Source organism: Gallus gallus, chromosome 12, assembly GCF_016699485.2.
Source record: "Gallus gallus isolate bGalGal1 chromosome 12, bGalGal1.mat.broiler.GRCg7b, whole genome shotgun sequence".
Classification (NCBI taxonomy): domain Eukaryota; kingdom Metazoa; phylum Chordata; class Aves; order Galliformes; family Phasianidae; genus Gallus; species Gallus gallus.
The window spans coordinates 1,404,839-1,431,484 of NC_052543.1; the positions used below are offsets into that span (position 1 = coordinate 1,404,839).

The 26,646-nt window shown below is 41.4% G+C and overlaps 1 protein-coding gene across 16 annotated transcripts in view; it reads left to right on the forward strand.

The window, feature by feature from the left end:
• PRKCD (protein kinase C delta) overlaps nt 1–26,646 on the forward strand; it is a 63,620-nt gene that overhangs the window by 10,701 nt on the left and 26,273 nt on the right. For 8 of the 16 annotated variants that reach the window (XM_040646176.2, XM_040646178.2, XM_046899869.1 and 5 more), the window contains 2 exons: nt 22,322–22,461; nt 25,806–26,005. In XM_040646176.2, coding sequence (XP_040502110.1) covers nt 22,347–22,461; nt 25,806–26,005 — 315 coding nt within the window. In that variant the 5' untranslated portion in view covers nt 22,322–22,346. Of the gene's footprint in view, nt 1–207; nt 298–3,211; nt 6,491–8,358; nt 8,438–15,338; nt 15,440–22,321; nt 22,462–25,805; nt 26,006–26,646 lie in introns of those variants that run through there. The other 8 variants (XM_025154455.3, XM_046899864.1, XM_046899862.1 and 5 more) reach the window with 6 other exon arrangements.

Below are 26,646 nucleotides of genomic sequence, written 5' to 3' on the forward strand. Positions count from 1 at the left end.
GGCTCTCCCTTGGTGTCACTCCAGAAGCCACTCTCCTATGCTGACTGTGTCCCTCTGATGCAATTTTTTTTTTTTTTTTTTTTTTTTTCCAAAAAATTGGAATTGCAGCATCCTGTCTGTCTCGCTTTTATCCAAAGTTGTGGTTGGAGATCTGGCAAATTTTCACACTAAACAATTTTTTTTTTAATCTACTAAATTCTTGACTAGATAATCTCCAAGAAAGTCATGCTGTAATATCAGTGAGCAGAACCTTTTCCTGTTGGAGAGGTGACAGTAATGCAGATGGTGAAAACTATGGTGAGTGCCTCTAGCACGTTTGGTGCAGCCACAAGTTGGAGTCACAGGTTGAATATAGGTGAAAAAATGCAAAGTGTGAGTCTGTTCTCTGTCTCTGAGCCTTTGTACAACATGCAAGGGCAGCAGCTGAGCTTTTTTGTCAACTTCTCAGTGTTCCCATGCTCTATGGAATTAGCAGTCTTGTAACTTGTGTTCAGCTGGGATATCTGGAGATGGGGAGGCATGTCTGAATAATTTCCTTTAGTTGTCTCTCCTCACAACCTTAAACAGAAGAGCTGTTCTTTCCTTTTTCTTTTCTTTGCAAATTTATGGTTCCATATTACTTTCATAAATAACCTATTGTGAAAATGTTCTTTCTTATTCTTGAGTGATAATAACCACAGGTAAGCAGTTATGTTCCTAGCAAGCAATATATCAAGAAGGCACATTGCTTTTGCCCCTTTAATGTGGATCACATAATCCAGAAGCTGGTTGACTTTGACTGTTCATTTGAAAAATGCATTTCTAAGCTGGCTGCCAAATCTTTGATGTGTTGAAGGTGTCCAAGTTGTGACCTGGCCTTTTGGCCCGCACTATGGGCAGGCTCTATTTGCAGGTACTGCCAAATACCTAAAACAACAACTACAAACCCTTAAGCTTTGACTTTGAACGAGTTTTTTATGATGTTTGAATGCGTGTTCCAAGCATGCAGTTCAAAATGTTGCATTCTTCACAGGTCAGCGGGGAGGAGTGGAGCAGTAGCAGCATTGCAGCTGGCGTGTTCCTCGGAGGGTGTTGCAGCAGCGTAAGGGGCTTGCAGTGGCACTGATGGGAGGTGTCAGGACGGAAGATGAAGCTCATCCTGTTAGTTGCATGCAGTGCTAGAGGTGCTGGAAGTCACACAACTGAGAAAGCAAAGTGCTGGTTTACTTCCTGGCCCAAGCAAAAGCCAGAAGTCTCTGTACTTCATTCTGCCTAGAGGCATTTTCTGTCACAAAAAAAATGACCAAATTAGTCTAACACTTTTAGACTTCAGTTTACCTATGCATACTTAAGTATTGTACAGCTCAGAATATCAGGGAGGAGTTTGATAGGTCTTGAATTACTTGGGCTCACAAAGTAATGATGAACATTATTTGAGGAAAAACTGAGAGCAGTTAAACCAGTTCTTCTGTTACAGATGTGCGCACGAAGGTCTCAATATGATCACAATTTAGCTGGCTTAATAGCAGCATCATGTTTATTATGTTTATGTTTATTCTCCATGCTGTAAGCTTGTGTTTCAAGAAACTGAATGATAATTATAGTCCTTTTCAACTCGGGCCACTCTATGATTCTGTGATAGGAATGAAGATTACCTGGCTTTAGCCAAACAGCCCATTTCATTTACATATTAATGGTGGCAATGAGTTTTTCCTTCTGTTTCAGTAGTTCAGACCAGTAATGTTGCACTTGTTAAGGGAGACATGGCAAGCGGGAAGAAAAATCAAACAAAAGTATTTTGCTATTAAAGTGTGAAAAGGGCAAAACATAATTATGGTAGTGCTTTAAGCATGAGAGAAATTAATTGCAGACCTCAAATTTTGTAGTTTTACTGGTCTGACTTTTGCATGACATTCTGGTAGCGTCAATTTCAATAGATCATATTTCACAGAATTCATTCAAACTCTTCTGACATCTTTCATGCTGTATCCCCATGCTCCGTTCTTTTATCCTATGCCTTTTATTCCTGTGCTTTGGTGAGGAGTTGGCTGCAGTTCAATATTTTTGTTTTTAAACGACATTTTATACAAAGGTTTGCAGTGAAACCCATAGATCAGGAAACTCCTACAAGCTTTATTTTTCTGTCACTCGTTGGCCTTTGATTTCTGTGATACATAACACCACAATTTCTTTGATAAATAGTACATAAGTGGCCAGTCAGCCCAAAGCTGATTTTTTTAGAAGCTTTTCTATGTTACTTTATCTTTTTTCCTTCCAGAGACTCATGGCAATTCAGTTGTGTTCCTAGGAAACTTAACTTTCCACACAGAGCCCATTATTAAAACAAATAACGGAGTCCAGTGGACGTGCTGGCAGGATGCAGTGTACTGCAATGTAGTGAATTTCTGAGATCAGTTCAGTAACCCTTCTGCATCCTTATTTTTTTTATATGGAAACTGTTTGTTTTACAGGTGTCCTAATTTTGGAGAAAATCCAAATTAACGGTCTCAGAAAAATTTGCAGGACCTTCCTATCTCAATTTAGCAAAGGATGGAGAAAGCCCAGAGGACAAACATGATGTGATTAAAAAGTTGCATTTTGCCTCTCAAGGCATCCTAAAAGGATGGCAGTGTTTGGGTGTTTTCCCACTTTTTTCCCCTTTTCTCTTTCTGAATGCAATCTCTTACATGCTGCAATAAGATCCTCTGTAGTTTCCAATCAGATATTTCCAGGACCTGTCACGATAATGAGTCTGCTTGTGTGAACCTTCTCATAGAAGAATTTAAAATATTGCTCTTTTTTTCTTTTATTTGCTAAAGTCTTGTATTAATCTGCAGTAGGTATTTGTTTGGTAGCTAGTGACACGGGCAGTGCACACTGAGCTAACACAAGTTGCTTCTAGCTTGAGGTTTTTCTTTCTCAGAATGCTTTGTAAGGTCCACAAAGCTCTGGATGCTTGGTGTGATATTTGGAACAACTGCGTTGCTGTCAAACAGATCTGCAAGTGCACACGGTTCCTTACACTGAATTTGCCACGGCTAGCTCCTGATGGTTTGGGTTAGGGAAATAATTTAAAAGAACTAATACGACATTAACATCAAGTGTAAGTAAAGTAATGAATTCCCGTAAAACCCCAGCTTTGAAAATGTTGTAGGGTATAGAAGTCTGGGTTCTTTCACAGTAGTTGTTTTGTCCTCCTTCAATTTTCCTGTGCTTGAAAGGGTCTTTGTTCCACCCTTTGGCTCCTCTTGCTGTTGATTTGCAGGGCAGGGGTTTTCCTGTTCAGGGAAGCATTGGCTGGACTCGATCTCCTTCTTCTTATGAAGCTCAACAAAGCAGTGTCGTCTTGGAACGCAGAACAAATCGGGTTTTATTCAGCTGGTATACTTTGGTGTGTTCTCATTTATCTCTCGCTCACAGAACACTCTAACATGGCAGCCATTTAATCTTTTTCAGATTACCAAGTGTTTGTTATGGCTCCAGAGTTTGATGATTGAAACTGTAGTGCTGTCTTTGAACTGTGTTGTTTTTGTTATAGGGTATTTCTCTCCCCTTCCTCCCCCACTAATGTAACTTCTTATGGAACCAAAAAGATCTTTGTTGAATTACTGCAAGCATAAGCATGCTTTTCTTCATTTTGCAGAGCTGTGTCTGTTGCTCACTCTGAACTGTTTTCTGAGAAAGTGTAATAATTCTGCATTCTTTCTTGGGGCTGACTTTTTGTCTGTGACCAAGAGAAAGATTCCCCTTACGAAATGTAGGGGTTCCTCTTTTGTCTGCCCTCCTATTTGTCTTCTGTCATTCATATTGAAGTTGGCTGTCTTCAGGAGACCTGGTGCAATAAAGCTTCAGTATTTGCAAGAAGTAGGAGGAACATGTGGTTCAAATTGATTGCTGCACCATTTACAATGTGGAAAGCCTGTCTCCTTTGGCCATGCCTGGTTTATCTGGAAAAGCAGGAAGAGCATGCAAGCTACAAGGCTGGATTGATTCTTCTTGGTTCTGCTCAGCTGTCAGCTGTTATTTCCCAGCAGGCACAAGTGATGCTCTGCTCCCCGAATGGGCTCCGTCACTGTGCCTTACATTTCCATAGCCTGTACTTAAAAGTCGTAGGCTGTCTAAATGAAAACGTGTATGTCTTAGAAGATATTACCAAAGAAAAAAAAGAAGAGGTAAACAGTGGCTCTGCAGGATTTGTATTTTGTACTTCATTATTTCAGTTATATCAATCAAGTTAAACTTTTGTAGTTAAGCTGTGTTGGAAAGAGACAGGAAGAATACTATTGTACTGAGCTCCCTGAGAAAGATGCATCTGGTGGCCTTTTGGGTTAGTGCGTTGCTCATTTACTACCTCATGTATTCAAGGAAAAATCCAAACCCGATGATGTGACTTTCTGCCTTGCCCAAGTGCAGTTAGCTGTGGCCTATATCCAAGAGTTTCAGAAAAGAGAATCAGGCCCTTGCCAAGGATGAAAGACAAGTATGATGGGTGAGTACTCCTGGCAGACAGATTGTTTCATTTATTATGCAGCTATTTGAAGCTTCCGGGTTTCCGTATACAAGGGAGGAGAATTGCCTCGCAAGGTCACTGGGAACAAGGAATACAATGTGGAAGACATACTGTCCTTCTGTTCTTTGACAGAACAGATCCTTTCATTCCGTGACGTGCTGGCAGGACCCACTGGGCTGAGGTTGTGCCAACTCCATACTGTGTGTATTTATCAGTTTATCCCCTCACTCACCAGAAAAATGAGTTTATGAAATGTTGGCGAGAGCCCAAATGAGAATTAATATACAAACAGCATCTGAGCCAGCTTCTGGATATGTGAATGGTGCAGGCTGTAGTTGTATAGTAGCTTCCTTAGTGTATAAAGACTGGATGTAACTAGATAGGTTTTGTTCTTTTCCTTTAATTCTAAGAGTGCATGTCTTTTGAGATTTATTTGTTTGTTTAAACTGTGCATTGAAGATTGTACAACAGAGAGGATAAGAGAGTTACTGCCTCTGCAAAAACTTGAGTCACTGAGTGTTACTGAGACATGGAATTATCCTGATATTAAAGAAGATAAGCTGTTAGGGGAAAATTAGAAGATTCTAATTTATTTTAGATGCTAATCTCCTGTTTTGTTTCTAATTGTGTCTCCAAAGTACATCCCAGATGATGTCTAGTCCTGTCCTAAGGAAGAGATGAGATGTTTTGCATGAGACTTTAAAAACTCTTCTGTCCCTTTGAGGCAGAAAACCAGTCTGCAGAACTGCAATGTGGTGATTAATTGAGACATAGTGTAAGTAACAGAAAACAAGTCTAGTCATCAGAGATGTTAAGCAACTTGGTTGAAGTGTGTTAGCAGTCATGCCTGTAATGCATGTCAGAGGCTATCATTGCTGTTTTGAATGAATCATTCGGGTGACAGAAGTCTTAACTTATTTCATAATTGTATACATAAGATCACAGAACACACGAACTACCTATTAAATACTTCTGTATTGTAATTTCACTGTCTCAACATTGGAAGATGTGTCTTCAAAGGAACATGGTTTTTTTTCTGATGGAACATAGTTCCTGTAGATGTTAAACTGTGTGTATTCAGATAAGAATCTATCTGGTGCCACACGGAAATATTTCTGATACTCAAATGGCAGTCAGCTCCCAGAAAAGTTGCTCAGTATTTTCTCAGAAGGCACAGTCTTTCTTCAGCTTCCTGGCAAAAGAGGAACTATTGCTTGGAAATGAGCCAGCAATCCATGTAATGAAATACCATGGCTCGAACAGTGATCGGCACCCGGGGGGGATTTCAAAAGCGCTGCAGCATCTGGTCTGCTGCTTTTTAATTGCGTTCCTTCTGAAACAAAAAGCCCCTTGCCGCCTTCACTAGAAGATTTTTTTAAGTTATTAATAATAAACACCAAACTTGAAATGGAGCATTTACAGTGACAAAAAGATCAGCTGAAAAAGCTGCTGCCGCAGTTAGCTTGTCCATGCATCATCAACAGACAACAAAGGACAATGACTGTGGCTCTGTCTCTGAAATTCCTCCACAAAATCATCAGAGTTTCTCCATTTTAACCATTTTTTCCTCCAGAAATGTTTTTATCCGGCACTGTGAGGCATGAAACGTGAGGTCTGAAAAATCTGAACTTCCTCTTGCCCTTAGCACGTGGGGCACTTCTCAGTGGGAGTGCAGGAACCTTGGAGTTCAAGCTTTCATTTTGCAAATCTAGCCCTTATGGGCTGCACGTTGAATGAGTCTGACATAAAGCCAAGAACCATCTGGAGTGATTTTAATTAGCTTCAGGCTCCACATCTTTGTAGAATTCTTTAGCACAAGTGATCCGGTCTGAGGTAGATAAATATCTACGCGTAGATTTTTTTTTAAACTTGCTTTCCCCTGATTAGAAATGCTTCTAGAAGCCACAGGTGAAGGTTTTGGACCTTGAGAGAACTCGGACAGCAAGGCTGGGCAGGGAAGAATCCTGTGAATAGTCTTCTGCATCCAGAAAGTGGTAAGTGGTAAGTAACTCGATCCTTTGAACAAAGATGAAAAGGAAAACAAAGGCAAAGCTTCTCCTTTCTCTGTAGGTACTGGGATGTATGAAGGGCTGGCAGGCTGTAGACAGCATGCGCGATGAGCCTTGGTGCAGCTGGTTGCTGCCTGGGACAGCAGGGTGCTGCGCTGTTACCAAATGCATGATTTGGTGCCTTCTGTGCATGTTTCAGGGCTCAGTGATGTTGGCCCATGGGGTGCCAGAAAGGGCTGACCAGTGGCATAACAGCATGAACTCTTGGGGCTCTCCCTGTCTGCAGCCTAGGGCCATTCTTGTCCTTCCTCTTAGAGCAATAGGAACAGCCTTTCTCTCCAATTCATCAGCTCAAAGACAGAACGGTTTGGTTTTGCTTAAACTGCTGCAGGGCAGGAATCCTTTTTTCAGGGCTGACGCATCCGGCACATCCCTTCCTGGTGTGTGCTTTGGTGTACGCCTCCTCCAAAGAAAGCATGTGCTTCGTTAGGAGCTGAGTGAAGCTGCTAATCGTGGTCCCTGGAATGCATCCTGACAGGGATGCTGCCACCTCCCAGGAGCATGAGAGATGAAGTTGGCAGTACCTTAAGATCAGAGCACTTATGTTGAGCTATTCATTCCTTTAAGTCATGGAGTGCGTGATTGCCAGGTTGTGGCACAGTAGTGTTTTTTTCCTACAGTACTTAATGGCTTACATCCTAGAATTGGGAGTTATCTGTTAAAAAAAATTCAGCATCGTATCATTCCACTCATGGTGGTTTTGTTCTCTGTTCTTCAGTAGGTTTTCTTAGTTGACTCCATGTTCCCATCTGCTCCCCTAGCTTACTTGAGCTGGAATATTTCCATTTACAGGCTTTACAGAATGTGTTTTTTACATCCAGAAGCGATAGTTACTGTCTGAGGTAGCTGTGTTACCCTTCGAAACACGTGTGAGTCATTTGTTAAGCACGTGCATCTCTCCTTTACTCTGTGTTGGCTGTTGCTGACTACTGTCTGCACACCGTGTGGTCCTAAACTTTTATTTCAGCTACTAGATACCACTGAGAAAACAACTCCGTTCTTAGGGAGCTCTGGTTTTGAGTATGTTCTTTATTTCTGTTGGCTGATTTTAGTCATATTTTGCATTACGTGTACTGTTGGCCTTCAGTGTGGTGTCTGAGCATCTCTTTCCTGCTAGATGCTGAAATGTTATTGTGGGGTGTTTGTAAACTTACAGACAGAGTGTCTGCTCATGTTTGGTGTGTTCCAGTACAGCTACCCAATATTTTGACAACTTGGTAATGCTTCAGAGTTTCCATTGGCTATTGTGCTATCTGCAATTCCTCCGCCAGCGAGGTGCCTTGTGGTAGTTATTCTGCAGGCATGGCTGTGATAGACAATTCCATTTTTTTAAATACAGGCTCTTGTATGTAACTGTTGTTTGTGGGATTGATTCAGCTGGAGTAATTCTGATTTGCTGCCAGCTGAGCTGAGAGTTGGTGCTAACAGATTCCTTCTGTTCATAATATTCTAGTTTGCACCTAATGTCTTCATAATTAAGCACTCTGGCAAGTGTGTTTTATTAGGGCTAACTAAGGAACAAAGCAGTTAAAGGGTTTCTCACAGTCCTGGTGCATCAAGGTTAAACACAAGGGAAAAGGGTAGTTACTGGGATCTTGGCTCCCCTTACGGGCACTAGCCCCTCACTCTGTGGTAACAGAAGTTGCTGATTACTGCTTTGTAATCTAATCTCTCCCTGTTCTTGTTTATTTTAGAATGTGAAAATGAAGTTTCAGTGATTGTTTGTAGTGAGTCCAGCAAATGTTGAAACTGAAAGAATGCTGCTGTGATTTTTTTTTTTTTTTCTTTTTCTTATTTGAGATCCCTGCTGAAACTAACACGAGCTGTGCATCTGTACCAGAATGAGGGATGGAGACCCTTGGCTGTAGTGTTCCTCAAAGTAAGGAATTTAGATCAAGTGCTGTGACACTTGTATCCAAATAATTCTTCACTCGTGTGTTAGGAAATAATAGCAGAATGAGCATGTTTGGAGCCCAGTCTTGCCATCCGTTATACTCAGGATACCTTGTAGGCAGGTGGTCAAGTTGGCTGGTTTCAAAGCCCAGCCACCATCGTAACCCGTAAAATTGCTCTGGGCTTCAGAGGATGTTATATGTGATCTTTCTTAGGAAACGTTTTGAGTGTCAGCAGTTACCAGGTATGTTATTAGAAAGTGATTCTCGTGGATTTGCATTTAAAATCTATAAAAGAAATTGAGGAATACCCAGCTTGTATATTTAGTATTGTGGTAATACATGCTACATTTTGCTGGCTGCTCTGCCTTGGTAGGAAAATCTTTTTTACTCTTACCATAGTGATAGAATCACTTTTGGTTTTCATGCCATTTGGAACTTGTTCCAGACCCATGAAAGGAACAGCTTTTGAAGAACGTCTGTTTAATATTCATGCTTGTAATTGTATACACGTGTATCTCAAAGGTGAGTAGACTGTCTACAGACACCTTGGAATGCTACTTGGAAATTCAGTGCAGTTGTTTTCAACTTAAGTCTTTAAGTTTGCTGATTTTGTTTTAGATCAGAAATAGAACTTACATGACTGGAACTACTTATGAAGTACTTGTAATGGGAGATTACCAGTCCCCACAGTTCAGAGCTACATATTTAATCACCACTGCTGGCCCCTGGCTTACGAGTAAGTGAGGAAGCTGGGAGTTTTTCAAGAATGATTCACCCCAGGGAAGAATCCTAATACTCTTCTCTTGTGTCTGATCATACGAACAAATTAATTAACCTGCCCCACGTAATACATCTTCCCTAAATTACTAAAAGATGGTTGATTAAATGTTGAATATGTGTTTAGTAACTCACTGCTCCTAAAGTAGAATTGCTGCTGAAACGGCCTGAAAATGGCTGTGCTGACACCCTTCCTTGAAGTACAACATTGACTTCTTGCTTTTGAAAGCAGTTGTAATTCTCTTGACTCTTAAGACTTTAGACTATGACCCTCAGATATGCTGACACCTTGCTACTAGACATACCTTTCCAAATCTCTTTGGTCAGCTTTACTTTTTAGTGGATAGATGGTGTTAGTAAGTGGGAATGGGCTGTGGAAGTCAGCCACAAGTGCATTACAAGCCTGAACAAAGTTCTTTTGACTCTCATGCCAAGATCATAAATGTATTACTGTATTCCTTTGAGTCTTCACAGGAATCTGAAATAACCATTGCTTTTTGTAGCTGTTGTGACTTCAGTAGATTATGCTAGAGAAAGTTTAACTGTCTCTTAACCTTGCTGCTACAAATTATCCAGAGAACTTCATTATTTTCAGTTTAGAGAGCAGAAACTCTAGAACCTCTCAGATCTGCTTTTCAGTTGGATAAAGTCTGTTTCTTCTGCAGTGCCTGGGCTACCTGTCATTGCAGAACAGCACTGAGTACTTGTGTTATTTGTTCCTTTTTGTATATGACTCAGAGGAAGCAACTTACAGAGCTTTTAGTCAAGTCTGGAATAATTATGGAGCTAAACTCCTATGTCTCCCAGTGTCCCCATTTGTACAGGTCTGCCAGTGTGTATTGACGCTGCACTGAGCAGTTAACGTTATGTGTTCAGAGAAAGGTCAATATACAAATCCAGTTTGCTATGTGATTAACACAGTGTATTAATGTGAGTGGCTAAGAATATGGTATGAATGTTATTTTAAAGGAGATATTTTCATTTTCTCTTAATTTGCTTGCACTTGTACAGATACAGGTGAGTCAATATCTTCCACTGTAAAGGAATTGCTCAAGAAGCGTGTTAAGGTGATTTGCAATGACAAGAAAGACTCAAGGGCTGTGAGCAACTGATGGAGATGTGGGTGTCCCTGCTCAGTGCAGGGGAGTTGGGGCTTTTAAAGGTCCCTTCCAACATAAATTATTCTATGATTCTGTGTTTGGTAGTCAAGTTTATATCAAACCTTTAATGCACTTATTGAGTGTATGCTCAATATCAAGACGACCTGGTGCAAATATTATTCTCATAGTTTTTGAATACTGGATTAAGAAAGCCTTGACCTTCAGCAGAACGGAATGTAGTGTGGGGGGATTGTTCTGGAAATTATTCTTGTTCCTTGGCATAACTCACTTTTGCATACAGTATACATTTGCATATCATACCAACAACCAGTGTTATCAGTACACCTAAATGAGCACACTCCTTACAAAAGGGAGCCATGAGGTTCTTTTTCCCCCTTTACATTTCCTCAGATGAATTTTAAGTGTTCTTTTATTTTTATCCCCCATAATTCTGCAATTTCATGTCAGATAAATGTCATGGCATAAATGAATGTAATTTCTAGAGGTTTAATTTTAGAGCAGTTAAGAAAACCCTAGCCACTGAAACTCTAATTGGAAAACTGCATCTTGGATGTTTCACAAGCATACAAATTGTATTAACAGAATGACTTTGTAATTAAACTTTCCACCATACAGGCAAATACACTTTTCAGCATAGCCCTCTTGCGGGTCAGAGTAAATATTTATTTTCTGCCTATTCCCACAGCATCATAGTGGGGCTGTGTGTTACAGCTGCAGATGGAGCTCTGTGCAGCTCTTTCCCACAGAGTCCGAATACATTTGGCCAAAGTTGATTGCAGTTTTGTTTACTCAGTACAGGGGACTCTCAAATTATCCATGTTGTGGACTGGCTTTTCCTTAAGAGTGTGTTACAGACATCTTACTTGCCTCTTTTCAGCTGTATTGCTTGCCTCTTGGTTGTGGTCACGTAATGGGTCTGTGGGTTCAGCACTGATTGCTAACACGGCGAAACAATATTAGAACAGTGTTTATGTACATCAAGTCCTGTAGGGCAAGGAAATGTGTGGAGCTGTGGGGGAAGGACAGCATCCTGTGGGCACTGGAGAACTAACCCTGGAGGACAGAAAGGAGTCCTCTGGGCTGAGCAGTGCTGGCAGCATGGCTTGCTGGGGGCAGCAGGAGAGCAGCACACACTGCTTGTTCATCTGAGCTGCTCTGATGAGTGAGACAGGAGATACGGCCATGGCTGTGTGGCAGTGGAAGGTACTGCAGATATACGGAATGCGAGGGTGACTGAGTAGGCTGTGATTAAGTAAGCAGCGTAGTAAAAGGTGAGAAGGAGCTGCTTGGCACTGAAAGGAGGAAAGAATTGAGACAGTACAGATAGAGCTAATACTTAGGAAAGACTCGGAGGCAGAACTGGGCAGAGTGCTAAGGATAGATGCACACAAGCAAATTGCGCCACGTGGAAAGCAAATTTCCCACCCCACTGCCTGGGGATGAGCAGTCTTTCCATGCTGACAATTAAGAAAGGGATCTGCTCTAATTGTAAATGGGAACATTGCGTGTGGAACCAAGATTGTTTTGGTTTTAGTGCTTTGCTTCTCGTTTTCTTTTCATTACCCTGCTCATCCCTTCTTAAAGTACAGTTGTACCAGGGAGACTGGGAGGAGCCTGCTGTGCGTGGTGTATGCTATTGACTTAGCAGCATTACAGTTTACAGCTGCTTGGTTTTCTTGTGAAGCTTGTCTGTGTTGGTAGCAGCCATGTGCTGTCCTTTGTAGCTTACTGATCTAACAGAAGTGACATCCGAAAGATATGCTTTGCATCCACGACATGGTACAGGTGGTATCTAGTGATAGCAGTCTGTGATTCAGCAAGAAATATGAAAGATTGCTATCAAAATTATCACGAAGGAGCACTTCTATGGCAAAAGGACATGCGTAGCAAAAAGGCAGAAATACTTGGAAGCTGCCAAGACTTTAACTCAGTTATCCATTTAGTGATGGAGGAAATGATAGGCCATAATGAGCCAGGAAAGCTTGTCTGTAGGAAAACCATTACATGCTCCATTGCTTCTGTGGGCTTGCTGGGACATGGAAGCAGAACTGAAACACAGATTGTGTTCGTTTACTTGTTTGGGTAGTCTGCAGATAACCCTTCCAATTCGGTTACCAATGTCTCTTCTTTCTACAAGCAGTTTTTTATATGAATTTTCAAGTTCATATCTTCTTTTTCACTATATTCTTTTGTGCAGCAATCCAATTAAACAGCAGCACAGTTGCTGAGTTGCAGTGGTAAGGAAGTTATTAGATACCTACCTTATATATAGTACATATGAAGTGTTTTGTGTGTACAAACCAAGCACATCATTTTTATATAACTCTCCAGCTTTGAACAGGATGAGTACTGGCTGGACAAAGTCCTGGCAGGCCATTATGCATCTGATAGTCAGACCTGTGCTCATCGTCCAGAAGTTTGGGTCTTTCAAGGATCACCAGTGGTATTTCTGGAAGGTGGCCAGTGCTGTGCTGTATCCCAGCTACATCAGTGCTTACGGCTTTTCTTCCCCAGCATGGGTACTAAAATGATGTATTTTTATTTACTTAGTGGGAGATGACTTAATATGGCTCTTAGGCAGACATCAAAGTGTTTTTTAAGTAAAAGCAGCATCTGAACTGTTGTAGAATGTTGAGTTTATATATTTAAACAACAAAACTCAGGCAAAGGTCAAAAATTAAGGTTTGCTGTTAACTTTTTATCTTGTGGATTAAAAAGGAAGAAGTTAAAATTGGTATTAAATAGTACATCATCTCACCTGCAGTTAATGCTACAACTTTTATTGTAAAAGGCAGAATGACTTGGAAATAACCCATGGCTCTCCTAACATCCCTTTACTCTTTAATGGACCTTGCTGTTAATAAGCTTTGCCCATACTTCTGTATATATTCCGGCTGGGGATGCCAGGGCTACTGTGGAGCTTTAAATGTTCATTTCCTGTAGAAAGTGGTCTGGAAGGAAGGAAGGAAGGGAGACAGTTAAAAGCAGTTTGTGGTTTTGTTTTCCTGCTTTTGGCAACCTTAGCCTGAGCTTTCACATCACAGTGGGGCAAACGCCTTTAATTAAGTTTGATTAGGTTCACTCCTTTCTAATTTCTCATTATCAGTCATTCATTACTTAGCATGTCCTGTAGGTACCTCGCTGCCACTCAGTTGTGCTGAGTTCATCTCTATTTCAGAGATGAGAGGTGCGTTCATAAGCGCATATCCCTCTGTGACTTCACTGTTTTCAGTTATTATGCCACAGAAAGTCTTGAGTAAGGTGATGTTTACTGGTAATTAATACTTACAATTGGTGCTGGCTAACCTCTGATGGAAGCAGACTTAATATGTCTGTGGCCCTCAGGGTAAAATATGGCTTCTCAAAAAGTTAAGAAAAGAAAAAAGAAAAAAAGGAAGAAGCAGTCGGGAGGGAGGGCTGGATCTGCTCCTGCAACTCAGAATGCAGCTAATGATCAAAACTTCTGGCTGCCAAGTCTTGTGTCCTTTTACTCTAAAAGCCTTGATTAAAAGCATGCATCTAGGAACTGAATGTGGATTTCATCTGAGGGGGCAATCTGAGCAGCAGATTTCCAGTGTGTATGAATGATGATACAGTTCTCTTGGCTAATGGATATTGTAGCTTTCCAGATACTTGCAGGGTTAGGTCACAGTGCTGGCGGCATTACAGAGGTCTGGCTTGAAGGGCTGTGTCTGCAAGAGGCACTTACTCTGCATAATCTGTTCGTGTTTTTCAGCAATGTGAAGAAAAACTGCTCTCTAATTGCAGTGTTCATTAGGCCTTTTTGTGGTTTTCTTTTGTTTATTTCAGTTGAATACGCAATTCCTCTTTTTCCATTTTTCACTCCTTTAGTGTTCCTATAGAGATGTTAACCCAAGATGTTTGAAATAAGATAAAATTCCTGTGTTTTTGTTTTTTCCTAAACAATGATTGTCGTACTGTCTCTATGGTACTCACCAGTTTGCGTTAATGGAAGAGGCAGGAGATGTACACTGGTTGTAAAAGTTCAGTTAAGTGTTGTCACATTGTCTTCTGTTTGGTTTTAAGATGCTGTTGGTGTTTTGTGTTGCCCTCTGTGAAGCGTATCTCAAATTCCAGGAAATTTATGCTAGCAAAGAAAATAAGCTTTGTGCACATAGTACTCTACCAGAAAGAAAACCTGAAATGTTCACAGAATCATAAGATGGTTTGGGTTGGAAGGGACCTTTAAGATGATGTAGTTCCAGCTCCCTGCTGTAGGCAGGGACACCTCCCTCTAGCCCAGGTTGCTCACAGCCCCATCCAGCCTGGCCTGGAGTGCTTCTCTTGAATCAGATACTCAGCAAGAGTGAGGATGGAGCTGAAGGTTGGGCTTGGTGTGCAGCTCCTCCTGAAGGACTCCAGTGGAGTGGACTCACTCATTTGTGCTCATTACAACACTCTGCATAACCTGCTGGCAAAAATGGTCTCACAGGAGCAAGTAGTATCTTCAGTCCAATATCTTTATTACTTGCCAATGGTTTTTTTTTCCTCTTTGAATGCAGAATTCCAAGGCTTTTTGTAGAAGTGGGACAGGAGGAAAAGTAGTTCTTTGGAAATCACTGGAGAGTGAGCTTCCAGACAGCTCTGACAGAAGGGAACTTAACCTTGCATATGCAGGCAGAGAGCTAGCAACATGTTGTGTGCCCATGATGTCTGAGAAGACAGACAGCACTGATATCAGAAGCTGAACATGGAAGAGAGGATTACTTCTTGGTTATTGTGGTACCTAAACAGACACTGTACAAATCGCTGGGTTCTCTTTGGCCCCTGTCCTGCAGTTTGATGCATCTGCAAGCTGCAGGAGGAGGTCGCCTTTCCCCAGGCTTACTGGTTGCTTCAGGAAAGGCTGTGAACCTTCTTACAGTGCTGCATTATTCCTTTGGAGGAACTCATATTCACATGATAAACTTGAGTTTTGCAATTGAGTCATGCTGACTAAATACTGGGCAGTTCCTTGAGCGCTGTTGAGGAAGTGGAAGCTGCGAGCTGACATGCAGAAGGTGCACAGGACTCTGCTCACTGCCACAACCGGGCCTGGTGGCTGGCATTTATCCCAAGCCTGCTAAGGTAGGGAGGAAGTGCTTCATCCCTTTCACCGGACCATTTTCCTCTCGTGTGGAGGAACTGTATTATTTAATTGCTGGAAAAAAAAAAAAAAAACACCCTCAGCTTCAACTTACTTCCCTTCCCTTGTCTGACAAAAGCCTTCCTAGTTAGTCCTAAGTAACACAAGCACAGAGCTAGCATTGTTTGCCTCCTTAACACTCCCATTTTGTAGTGTGATTTTATACTAATGTATTGTTCCCACACCTAGAGCTTCTTAACCAGCTGACAGCCAGCCTGCTGGAGTAGGCTTTCCATGCCACTGCAGTGGTGTGTGCTGTCAGAATTAACAAAGTTTGGGGCTTTGGGCAATTTTTCTCCTTGTATGTGGTCTTAATGTCTGATATTTGTGATGGAAGTTAATGAAGAGGATTCTTTTGCACTCTTGTTTCAGGCTTGATTTTGATAAAGGTGAAGGGCAGCATGCTTACAGCTCTGTCACTTACTGGGTAGTGCTGTGTGTTCAAACAGGAAGGACAGCTTGGGAGTTTGGGGGAAAAAAAAGTGAATTAAACTCATTTCTTACCAAGCAGTTGACTTGACTTCCTAATTCCCAACTAGCAGTTGTGGAATATCAAAAATGACGACTTTGCTCCTAATGTTGCCCTTCCAAAAAAGGGCATTCTGTGCTGCTTTCCAGAAATTTGCCCTGGGAAGATCTGAAGAGTTGGCACGTTCAGAAAAAGGCTTCTGATGCTCGTATTTGGAAAAGTTTGTCATACTAAATGTAGGGAAAGCATCAGCAATTTTTTTGGCCTGTAAGTGATGGGGAAGTATCACCAGCTTATAAGAGAGCCATAAATTCGGGCAGTTATGGGACTGTTGAGCATGCAGAAGAGGCGTGGAAACGCGGAATTATCCGTGCTTCTGGCCAGGCAGGAGAAACCCCAGGAATGTTGCTTATCTGGCTGGAGTTTGTCCGTGCTATTGCAACACAAATAATAGCAGATTTTATTATGCCATTCTCTGTTTCTGGTCTTGTTCTAACCCAATAAAAGCAGAAGTATAAAAAAAAAGTGGGAGAAGGAAAGAAGGAAGCGATAGCTACACTTTTATTTTTGAGCTGTATTTGTAGGATACGATGAACCATTCTGCATGTGCTATTGAATAAAACAAAGCAGATCCCAAAATATATATAGCTTACAGTAGAATTTAGAGGATTGCCTTTTTGTAGTCGTGAACTAGGGAAAAAAAATAAAAGAACTATATACATTTGACATTGGATTTAAGAGCAAGGAAATCAAATTGTACTGTTAGATTTCTTGTCAGTCTTTTCTCACCTAAGTCCTTTGATATAATTATTTGTAAATGCTTTTAGAAATATTGCTGCAGATGTTATAGGTGGTTGGGCTGCCTTAAAAATGTTCTTTTAATGTTTGACTTCCTGAAGGTAAGTGCATTTTGTTAAGTATTTCTAAATGCTTTAGATGCATTGCTTTCCTCATGCGTTATATATTTTGCTTTTATACCTATAGTGCGTTAGTTGTAATTCTAAGGTTTATTTTTATTTTGTTTGTAAAGTCTTCTCCATGTGACAGTTCATCAAAAGAGTTGCTGGGAGGCTTCCTGCTTCTAATTACCACTCTTGGATTCCATGGACAAATGGATCTGTCATTTACTGGAGTAAATAAAAACAAGATATTTAGCCAGTCAAGTTGCAACTAATGGGTTTTTTTGCCTCCTCTGGCATCTGTCAGCATTTAGCATTATGTTGTAGTGTTTGTTGTAGGTACCTCATTTGCTATGGGTACCTTTTCAGCCTTTAGCTGAAATAGCAGTGATGCCATAGTGCTTAAGGAAGTCCAGCTGATACAGAGTGCTGCAGTCTGTCATCTTGACAAGGCTGATAACAGCAAATATAACAAAACTCTTTAAACTGGCTTCTTTTTGAGATCAACCTTTTTGAGATCAATCATCCTCCCCCACAACATCAAATAGAGGACAGGACCTGAATCAGAACATGTGAAAATTCTCTACAGAGTAACAGTTGGTCTGCAACGTCAAAAGTGATAAGTATCATGATTAATGATTCTAATCAAAGGATTCAGGTACATGTTCTACAGCAAAGTTACTGCTGCTTCTGTCTTGAAGACGGTATTTTGATCGGCGCAGTGCATACCTGTGAAGGAAGCAGTAGCCATCCTGTCTGCTTTGTGTGAGTTATTCTGCAATGTAAGCAAGAAGCACCATGAAAGGGAATAATAAAAATGCAAATATGCATGTTAGTGGTGTGCACAGGTAAAGGATGTTAATCACGTTGCCAGCATCTCTACCTACAGGCTTTCCTGTGTTATCACTGTTAAATTAGCAGAACCTTCGGTAGGAAGTACACAGAGAGCTGGGTCGTGGTTCTGAGGCTTCTGTGGGGGCAAGGGAAGCTGGGCAATAGTTTGTTGCTGTCATTTTTGAACCTTTTGTACGTTGCCAGAATGGAGGAAAGGAAACCCTTGTGTAAAAAAAAAAAAAAAAAGGCAACACTGCAAGTTGGAAATAATGGAAATGGTATTTCTGCATCTGAAGAAGCAGAAGTTATTACAACGTGTTTTCAGGGGTGAACACCCATTGGTCAGTTGCGTGTGATGCTGGCTGCTGGTGTTGGCATTCCCCAAAGCATTTTTTTGTGGCTTTGGAAGGGATCTCAGCAAGAAGCAGAAAAGAAAGCAGTCATTCCAGGGAAAAGGCGTGACCCTGGTGTGTGTGCAGCTGCACATCCATCTGCAAAATGCAGGAACTTTGTTGCTTTTCTGACTGTTAGAAGGAAATCAGAGGTTCAGTTCAGCAGCGGAGACTTCTCATTTTGCTTTTTGCTTGAATGTATAGATCTGTGTCAGTGATGGACAAACTGTTCCATTACTTTTTAGTCCTTTCAGCGTTCTGCTCTTAGAATCATGGATTCATAGAGTGGCATCTCAGTTTCTCCACCAGTTTGGATAAAATCACACACTTAAGGGAAAACACGTTGGCTTTAATGCTTCCTAGCAGTAATACAGGTAATATGAGTCCACTGTAAAATTGCCTTCAGGTCATAGAGGAAGAGACCTCAAGGATCATCAAGTTCCGTGCCCTCTGTAACAGGCAGTGCTGCTAGATCAAGTACTCAGTGAGATTGCTCAGGGACCCATCCAACCTGGCCTTAAACACCTCTACAGACTGGGCATCCACAACCTGTTCTTGGCATGGCAGTATTTCCTCCTCCACTGCTTTGGTGTCGCTTCCCACTTTGTGCAAAAGTCACAACTGCTTCTTTGCTCCTGGACTCTACTAAAGGTTTAGTACACACTGTTTGCAGCAAGGAAGAATTACAGCACAAGGGAACTGTGACAAGCAATGCCTTCAGCTTCAGCGTGAGTCCCCGATAGCTGCTGTGCACTGCTGGAGGAGAGAAGCCTTGTGTCTCACAGGTTTTTATTCTAATGCAACATCAAAAACTAAGCACTCACCCATTCTATGTTGGCATCGCTGTGAAGAAGTTTCAGTTTTCACTCTCTTCTCTCCACGCTTATGATAGTCAACAGTAACATGGTTGATTTTCTTTTCATATCGAATACGGTCAATAGCTCTCAATTTTAAAGCTTCTTGGAAGTTGATGTGGTTTTTACTGAATCCACTCTTGGTGATACTGGACGTGGCTTCAACTTGCAGTAGGGCGCACTGGGGTCCTTGAAATGAATGTGCCGAGGAGCATTGAGGAGCATGGTGTGAATCACTGTGGCCATCATGGGTACTTGGTGCAAAACAGTGCTTCTGAGGCATCTTCCCAGAGTGGTTTTTTTCTCAGTCGCAGTACTTTTGGAGTTTGCGTCTCAGTTTCTCCACCAGTTTGGATAAAATCACCACACTTAAGGGAAAACATGTTGGCTTTAATGCTTCCTAGCAGTAATACAGGTCATATGAGTCCACTGTAAAATTGCCTTCAGGTCATAGCTGGTGGTTTTTTGCAGTTCTTGACAGACAGAGGTCTGACTTAAAGCTAGAGTCAATGCTTTGAAGGAGACCAGAGAAGTACTTTCTCTAAATTGCAGCGAGCAATATTATGTATTACTTTGGGTGCTTTTGCTTTTCAGATGTGACAAAACTTTGGATGAGCAGGGATTTTTAGAAACATTGTTGAATTAAAGTGGATCTCTCTGGAATTTCTCTTGCTGCCAAAAACAGTTTTAGTAGGGTGTGTTTTTGTTGTTTACAGCAGTTCAGCCAGTGTGTGTCAAGTGCAGTATCTTAGTGTAGATGAAGATTGGAAAGCAATTGAGGAGTGAATCCTAATCCTCCTGTCTTTACTTAAGCAGCCTCCCTGCATCTCAATATACAGTCTGTCATGTATAGTGGGATTTTCTATGCAGCCACTGAAGAGAAACATGGCAGGAATAGGTAGCTGCTTTTGTGACAGTAGGATGTCTGTTGACATTTTTTCTGTTAAATGGAAAAGTAGAAAGGCATCTTCTAGTGACCTTCACGGTGACCTTGAAGGAAAGCTCTTGCAACCATCGTCACAGAATTATGGGGTTTTGGTGTTTCCTTCTGACTCCTTAATTGCTTGTGTTTAGCACTGCATTTCTGAGTGAGGATTTGAGATAGTACTGAAGCCAAATGTTATGAAACTAAAATATCCATAAACAAAAACTAAGAAGCAGTGTTTTGAGAAGCAGAGTTGAAAACGTGGCCTTGGAAGCAGATTTTGCATTAGAGCATCAGAACAAAGGAAGATTGTGTGGGTATACAAAATCCATATGCTTTTTGTACCTTTTTTTTTGTTTCATCTGTTAATTTGCTGTTGAAGTAAATGCTCAGTAACGAGCCTCATGGTCTCCTTCAGACATACTGGCTTCAGTTGGGGTGAAATCAGTGCACTTGTTAGTTTTGCTTTGTCGATTCCTTCTAATTATCTTCTAATTGTGATCTCTAGCTGGGTTTTCCCTTCCAGCCTTAGTTATTCTGCAACCTGGTGGATTTTGTCAAAGTTTTCAGTGGGAGCTGCACGGTAACCTACCTAGCTTGTTTCTACCTGTGGCCTGGGTGGATCCTAAAGCTATTTCCCCAGAAATACTATGAATTCTGGTTTCTTTTGCATCTGTACTGAGAGTAACATGATGTGATCTGGTGCTGGTGAGTCATACAGCCCATCACTTGAGGTAGGTCTGAGCACACTGAGCACAAGTCTCTCTCAGGCAGTTAAAATATGTTCCTCAATAAAGCTGTTTATGAGCTGCCTTTGTCCAAGGGAGATGTCAGATAGTACTTCTACAAAGCTGTTTGGCTCTCCTGGAGTGGCTGTCTCAGTCCCCAGTCTCATCTAATAGTGCTCGAAGCCACGTCAACCAGTGGATTAGAGTGGAAGGGCTGTTATTTCACTGAGAGCCTGGGTGAGCCTGTGGCTCATCTAAGGGGCGGGCACTGAAGGGGGGCCATCTCTTGCACCTAGGCTGCTTCCTGCAAGGGTGTGCTGCCTATATAGCCAGGGAGCCCCTTCACCAACTGGGTGTGTCCCATTCTTTCTGTGTGTGGCTGTTGGCCTACCTGCAAATACTCTGCCAGGTATTGCCAAGAATGTGTCAGAAGCAATTTTGTTTCCTCCGAAGTAGAGCTAGCAATGGTGCCAGGTAATCCTCAACCTGCTTTCTAACTTCATGTTACTCTACTGAAGAGAAGGCGGGGGGTTGAAATTAGATGATCGTTATGGTCCTTTTCAACCCAGGCCGTTCCATGATTCTGTGAACCACTCCATTAATAAAAACTCAATAAATGTTAGGGAGTCATAAGTCTTTTTTTTCTTCTGCAAATGGTTTCCATGTAAGAATACTGCATGGTGTCAGAAGATGGCGGTAGGAGCTGTATTCTGCTTTGCTGCAAAGACTGATTTCATAGTCAGTTATCTGAATGACTGTTTTGGGCCTTAAGAGTTTAAAGAACGTTAATTGCTTCTCAGGTCAATGTCATTACATAATAATAATAAAAAAAAGGCAAGCATATGCAGGATTGCTTAAAATGCTGTTCCTATCTGCTTGACCAAGCTAGTTAACGGTCTACAGATAAAGGCCAGCTCAGCCCACTTTTCATTCCTTTTTCCATCATCTCTTCCTAGTACCTTGTCAACTCTTTTCTCCTAATCCTTTCTCTGATTGCACTCAGTCATCTGTTGGCAAGGAATGCTGTTGCCTTTCCTTTTGAGTAATTCATGTTTCCTTCACCAAGCAAGAGTTGGCGTACAGCAAACTGCACTGCTGGAGGTGCTGCAAAGTGAGCTGAAATCTGCTCTGTGTTTAGGAGCTCTTGAGAAGGAGGGAAGACAAGGGAAACACCACTTTTCTGACTTAGATGATTTGGATTCCTGCATTTCCTGGCAGTTTAGACCAAGTGACTCGGTGCTGTTATTTTGTAGTGGTAGGAATACATATTTAAATATACTCATTCTATATAGTCATACAAGTGGCTCCAAAAGAAATTATTTTTTATTATAGGAAAAAAAAAATTGAAAATCAAAGGATGATCAGTGTGTTAAGAAATATATGCAGTTTTCCCACTTGAATTTTCCACTGTCTCTTACTTTGCGATTTCTTGGATAATTTGTATCTCTCAATGGAAGTGGTCTCGGTCCACTAAAAATTGAGGAGGATCTAAGTCAAACTGGGTACAGTTAAAAAAGAGCGTCTTATGTTAAGGCTTTAGTCATACTGGTGATGTTTCTTGTTTTGGTTTGGGCCACTTTTACTTTGGACTCATTGTCTCAAAGCCTCATATAAGACTTCCGGACTTCAGAGCATGAGTTGTACTGGCTGTGATGGCTGAGCACTGTGCATTGCTTTCTCACATGTCTCAGACCAGGTCTTCTATTCATTTGTTTCCGCGCAGGTGTGCATCAGCACTGTTGTGAACAATGGCCCCCTTCTTACGGATATCTTTCAACTCATTTGAGCTGGGACCTGTGCAGAATCAAGGGGAACAACTACAGCCTTTCTGCGCTATCAAGATGAAGGAGGCACTGACTACAGGTGAGCTTACCAGTGGTGGTGCTTTTTTGATTACAAATAAACTGTTGAGAAATACTGCAGTCCCTCTTAGTCTGTGAATGGTAATGTGTCCTGCTGTTCCTGTCATGCTGAGCACATGAGCATGAACCTTTCTTTCAGAAAGGGAGAATGAACAGTGGCTTGTTTCTACCCCCGCTGTAAAATGAGGCTTCTTTGTTAGAGCTTTCTTGTCCTTGCAGCCAGAATGCTCAGCGCTTGGCAGGATGAAGTCTAAGCGTTCTTTCTCCTGCATCGGCACCAACAAGTGAAATGCATTGTATCCACAAAATACATAGTGAAGCAGCTGAAACAGTTGAAATATCACTTTTGTGTGAGTTGAGTCGTTAGCTTTATATGACATAAGTTTGTAAATGTTAATTAAAGCCAGTTCTCCAGTTCTGTAAGCAACAGACTGCACTCACAGGGGCTCTGCAAGAGAGAGTGGTGTAGTGGAGTGTCAATAAAAGGGATATGAACTGCAGTAGGTTTGAGAATACCCTTCTTGTGCATACCGCAGTACATTAGTTTTATTGCCTTGGAGAATGGATACTAATGACAAATGTATTTGGTTGTTCTAATAGTAACTGAGGCTTTTGGCAGAATTACTTGCCTGGAATGATTTGCACCTAAAGATTTGTTAGCATCTCCTCATTGAGCAGGCCTGCAGCCTTCAAAGACCACTTCTTCAAAGGTTTATAATAGTTTCAAATATTTACCTAGAATATGCACTGCAACCAAACAGGATGAGAGAGAAAAGCCTAGGAATTGCTGTATGGATTAGACCGAGCCTTCTAAATCCTGCCTTATGTTTCTAGGGCTTCACAAAATGCCAAAGAATGCAGGAAAAGCAGAGTACCCCTTCCAGAAAATGCTGTCATCTAGCAAATGCATTAAGCTCCAAAGAGGTTCTTTTCTAGTCTGATGGGAGATGCTCTAAAGAAGCTGTGTTCAAAGCACCGATTCTGTTAGAACGTGTGGAGGTGTGAAAGTGGTCTAAATAAATCCCCTTTACAATTTGTCAGCTTACGTCTCTTTCTGACAAGTGGAATTGTCCCACCATTTCTCCTCTCTGCTTGCACCTCTCTTTGAAGTAGTGAAAGATGGGGGAGAAGGGTGCTGTGAACCTCAGAGCAGTGACTAGTTGGGGGTGGGAGGTGCTAAGGAAAAGAAACTGATGCTCCTGTTGCCAGTTTGACAAGGTTTGGAATAACTTCAGTTGGGTTTGCATAATGAAGCATGACTGAGGAAATCTTGTTATATAAGAAGAAAATAATTTGCCTGATGATTAGGCATTAAGCCAATTTACAAATATGAAAAGGAATTTGAAGCCACTAGTGTTAGCAGAGAAATAATGGAAACCTGAATTCAGGAAGGGTAGGAACAGTGTTTTAAAGGCTGTTCGTTGCTCATACTTAAGTGTTCAATTACAGGCAGATACTGTGATGATTTTAACTATAAAAGCAGCATGGACAAACTGGAGGTCATTGCCATTAATTCAGGTAGCTTCTTCCAGTTTTCCGTAGGGTAAGAATGTGCATAGTAACTGAGCAAAGCAGATAATTGAGGCATGGGAACAGGGGGACTTCTGCGAATGGGCTGACATAGTTGTCCTTCCCACTAAAAACCATACAAAGATTGTTACCAACTCACCTGTTAAGTACTGCTGCTTCTGCAAATTGTGAATTATCACCAAAGGTCCTGCAAATGGCTGCAGATTCTTGTATTCCCAAGGATACTGGCTGAAGCATGCCTTTCTAATGAAGGAGTCTGGCTTTAGCAACCCAAAAAAGAGGCTAACATAAAACCCTTGCAGTTCAGCCAGCTCACTTTTAATTCAACCTTGCCTTTATTGTCCATCTTTATAACCACTAAATGATTTTCTCTTTGAGCTTACTTGATATACTTTCACTATAATATTTCCAAATTCTTCCATAGCTGTGAATAACAAGTACAAAACTCTGCAAGTAGGTTTGGACTGCTAATGTTTTTGAGTTTTTCTGTCTGCAAGGTTGCCCAAATTTCAGGTAAAAGCATTTGACTCAGTTGAGGAGGAATGTTCAAGATTGCCGTGAAATGACAGAGGTCCTCAGGTAGCTACGTGAACATTTTAGTATATTTCTTGGCAGGGAGAGTTTGGTGTGCTTGTCAAAGTTGTAATTTGTAATGCTGTTGTGGGTAGGCCTTCCCTAATAAGGAAGGGCACTTTTCCTTACTCTAGTGTGAATAGCTCAGCACAGTTGAGCAACGTGCATCAAGGAAGTTGCTACTGAATGAATGTGGACTTTGCCCTACATTTCCAGGAAGTTATTGGGTTTTGTTTTCTTTAAGAGTTGTCTAATTCTTCTTTCATTGAAGTGAATGAAAATTTGATGGCTAATGATAGGCAGCAGATCACACTGCAGCTTCCTGGGGAAGGGTCCAGCTATTTAATCTGCTTTGCTGCTGCCTTGATAGCTTAAGAACAGATTGCACTCTTACAGGAGGGAAAAATACCATTCAGAGATGAAGAGGCATATAGAAAGCACTTTTATTGCAGCAAATAATCCTGATAAGCAGCAAAAAATTGTACAGAATGTACAAAATGATTTTCAGTTGCCTGAGTGCAGACGGGGACTAATTGGCTTAGGAGCACATCAGAGAAGTGCTGTGGAGGTGGCATCATGTATGAGAGTTGCATTGGATGTGGTTGTTTAGAAGGCAGTAAGTATCATTTTGTATGTGTCAGTGGGATTACTGAGATGGCCAGGTCTTCAGATACACTGATGGCTGTTTCAGATGGGGACAGAAAACAGCTGGTTGGTACACTAAACTGAAGGCGAGAAGAAATGAAGGTAACAGGTGTCCTTACTCTTTAACTGTGCAGGGTCTGTGTGTGCTGTATGTACCTCTACACGTACGGCCTTCTGATGCTTGTTAAAAAGTGGCAAAGCACAGCAGAGAGAGTACAGTGTCAATGAGAGGGACTTGGTTATGAATAGAAGTGCAATGCTGCGATGACTTGGAAGTGGATTAATGAAACGTGGAACCTCTCATCTCTCCGCCACAAGTTTCAATTTAAACTTAGGTCAGCATAACATCTATCTTACCTCCTAGCAGTAGGTATTCACTATAATCAGATAACACATCACATGTGGAGATTGATGCCAGAAAGCAGCAGTGCAAATATTCCCTGTCGGAATGCATGTGACTAATCCCAGGCCAGGTATTGCCTGCCCCAGTCTGGGGTGGCACAGTAACACCTTTGTTGCCTTTACATATCCTGCTGGTCCAGGTGAGCTTTGCCTCTTGGTTTTACAGTTTCTCTCCATTTTTGATGTGTCTTTCAGAGAGAGGAAAAACTCTGATTCAGAGGAAACCCACCATGTATCCAGAATGGAAGTCTACTTTTGATGCCCACATTTATGAAGGACGCGTGATTCAGATTGTTCTCATGAAAGCAGCAGAAGAGCCATTATCTGAAGTGACTGTAGGTGTGTCTGTCCTGGCGGAGCGTTGCAAGAAGGGCAGTGGCAAAGCAGAATTCTGGGTAAGGAAAGAGTTGAATTCCTTAAACTTGCTGACCTGGTTCTGCTTCTTCCAAGCTGAACCAGCACTTTATGCCTTTTAAACTATGAGTGTTTTGATCCCTTTCGCCTGTGTTGCAGGACTTGTAAGACCATTACTTTAGCAGCCTTTTTTGAAGCAGATTATATACAGAGTTCAAGAAATTAACAATGAAACCAATGATGTTAGTGTATGAAGTACTGATATAAATCAGAGTGCCTATTTTTAAAAGCTTAGTGGTTGTTATAGAAGTTAGCTTGTGTTTAAATTTAATCTGATCATTGTAATTCCTCCAGAGAATAAAGTGAAGCTGATTCTAAGGCATTTCAGCTTGATGTTTCTGTTTTACAAATGTGTTTTTACAAAATGTTTTATCTGGCTTGATGCTGCTTAAATGGACGTTTATGATTTAATGGTATCTTTTCTTGCCTCTGTGCCTAGTGTTTTGTAGATGAAGTCAAAAGGTATGGCACCTTGCTAAACCTGCTGTTTGCTCATGTATCATGCTGGATGCAATTCTGAGAGTCAGATTCAAGGATATAATGTAGGAGATGAAGTTAAGGTCTACTGTAGCTTTAAATACTGAGGTTGTTTGTTGTCAAACAACGTAAAACCAAAGAGCAA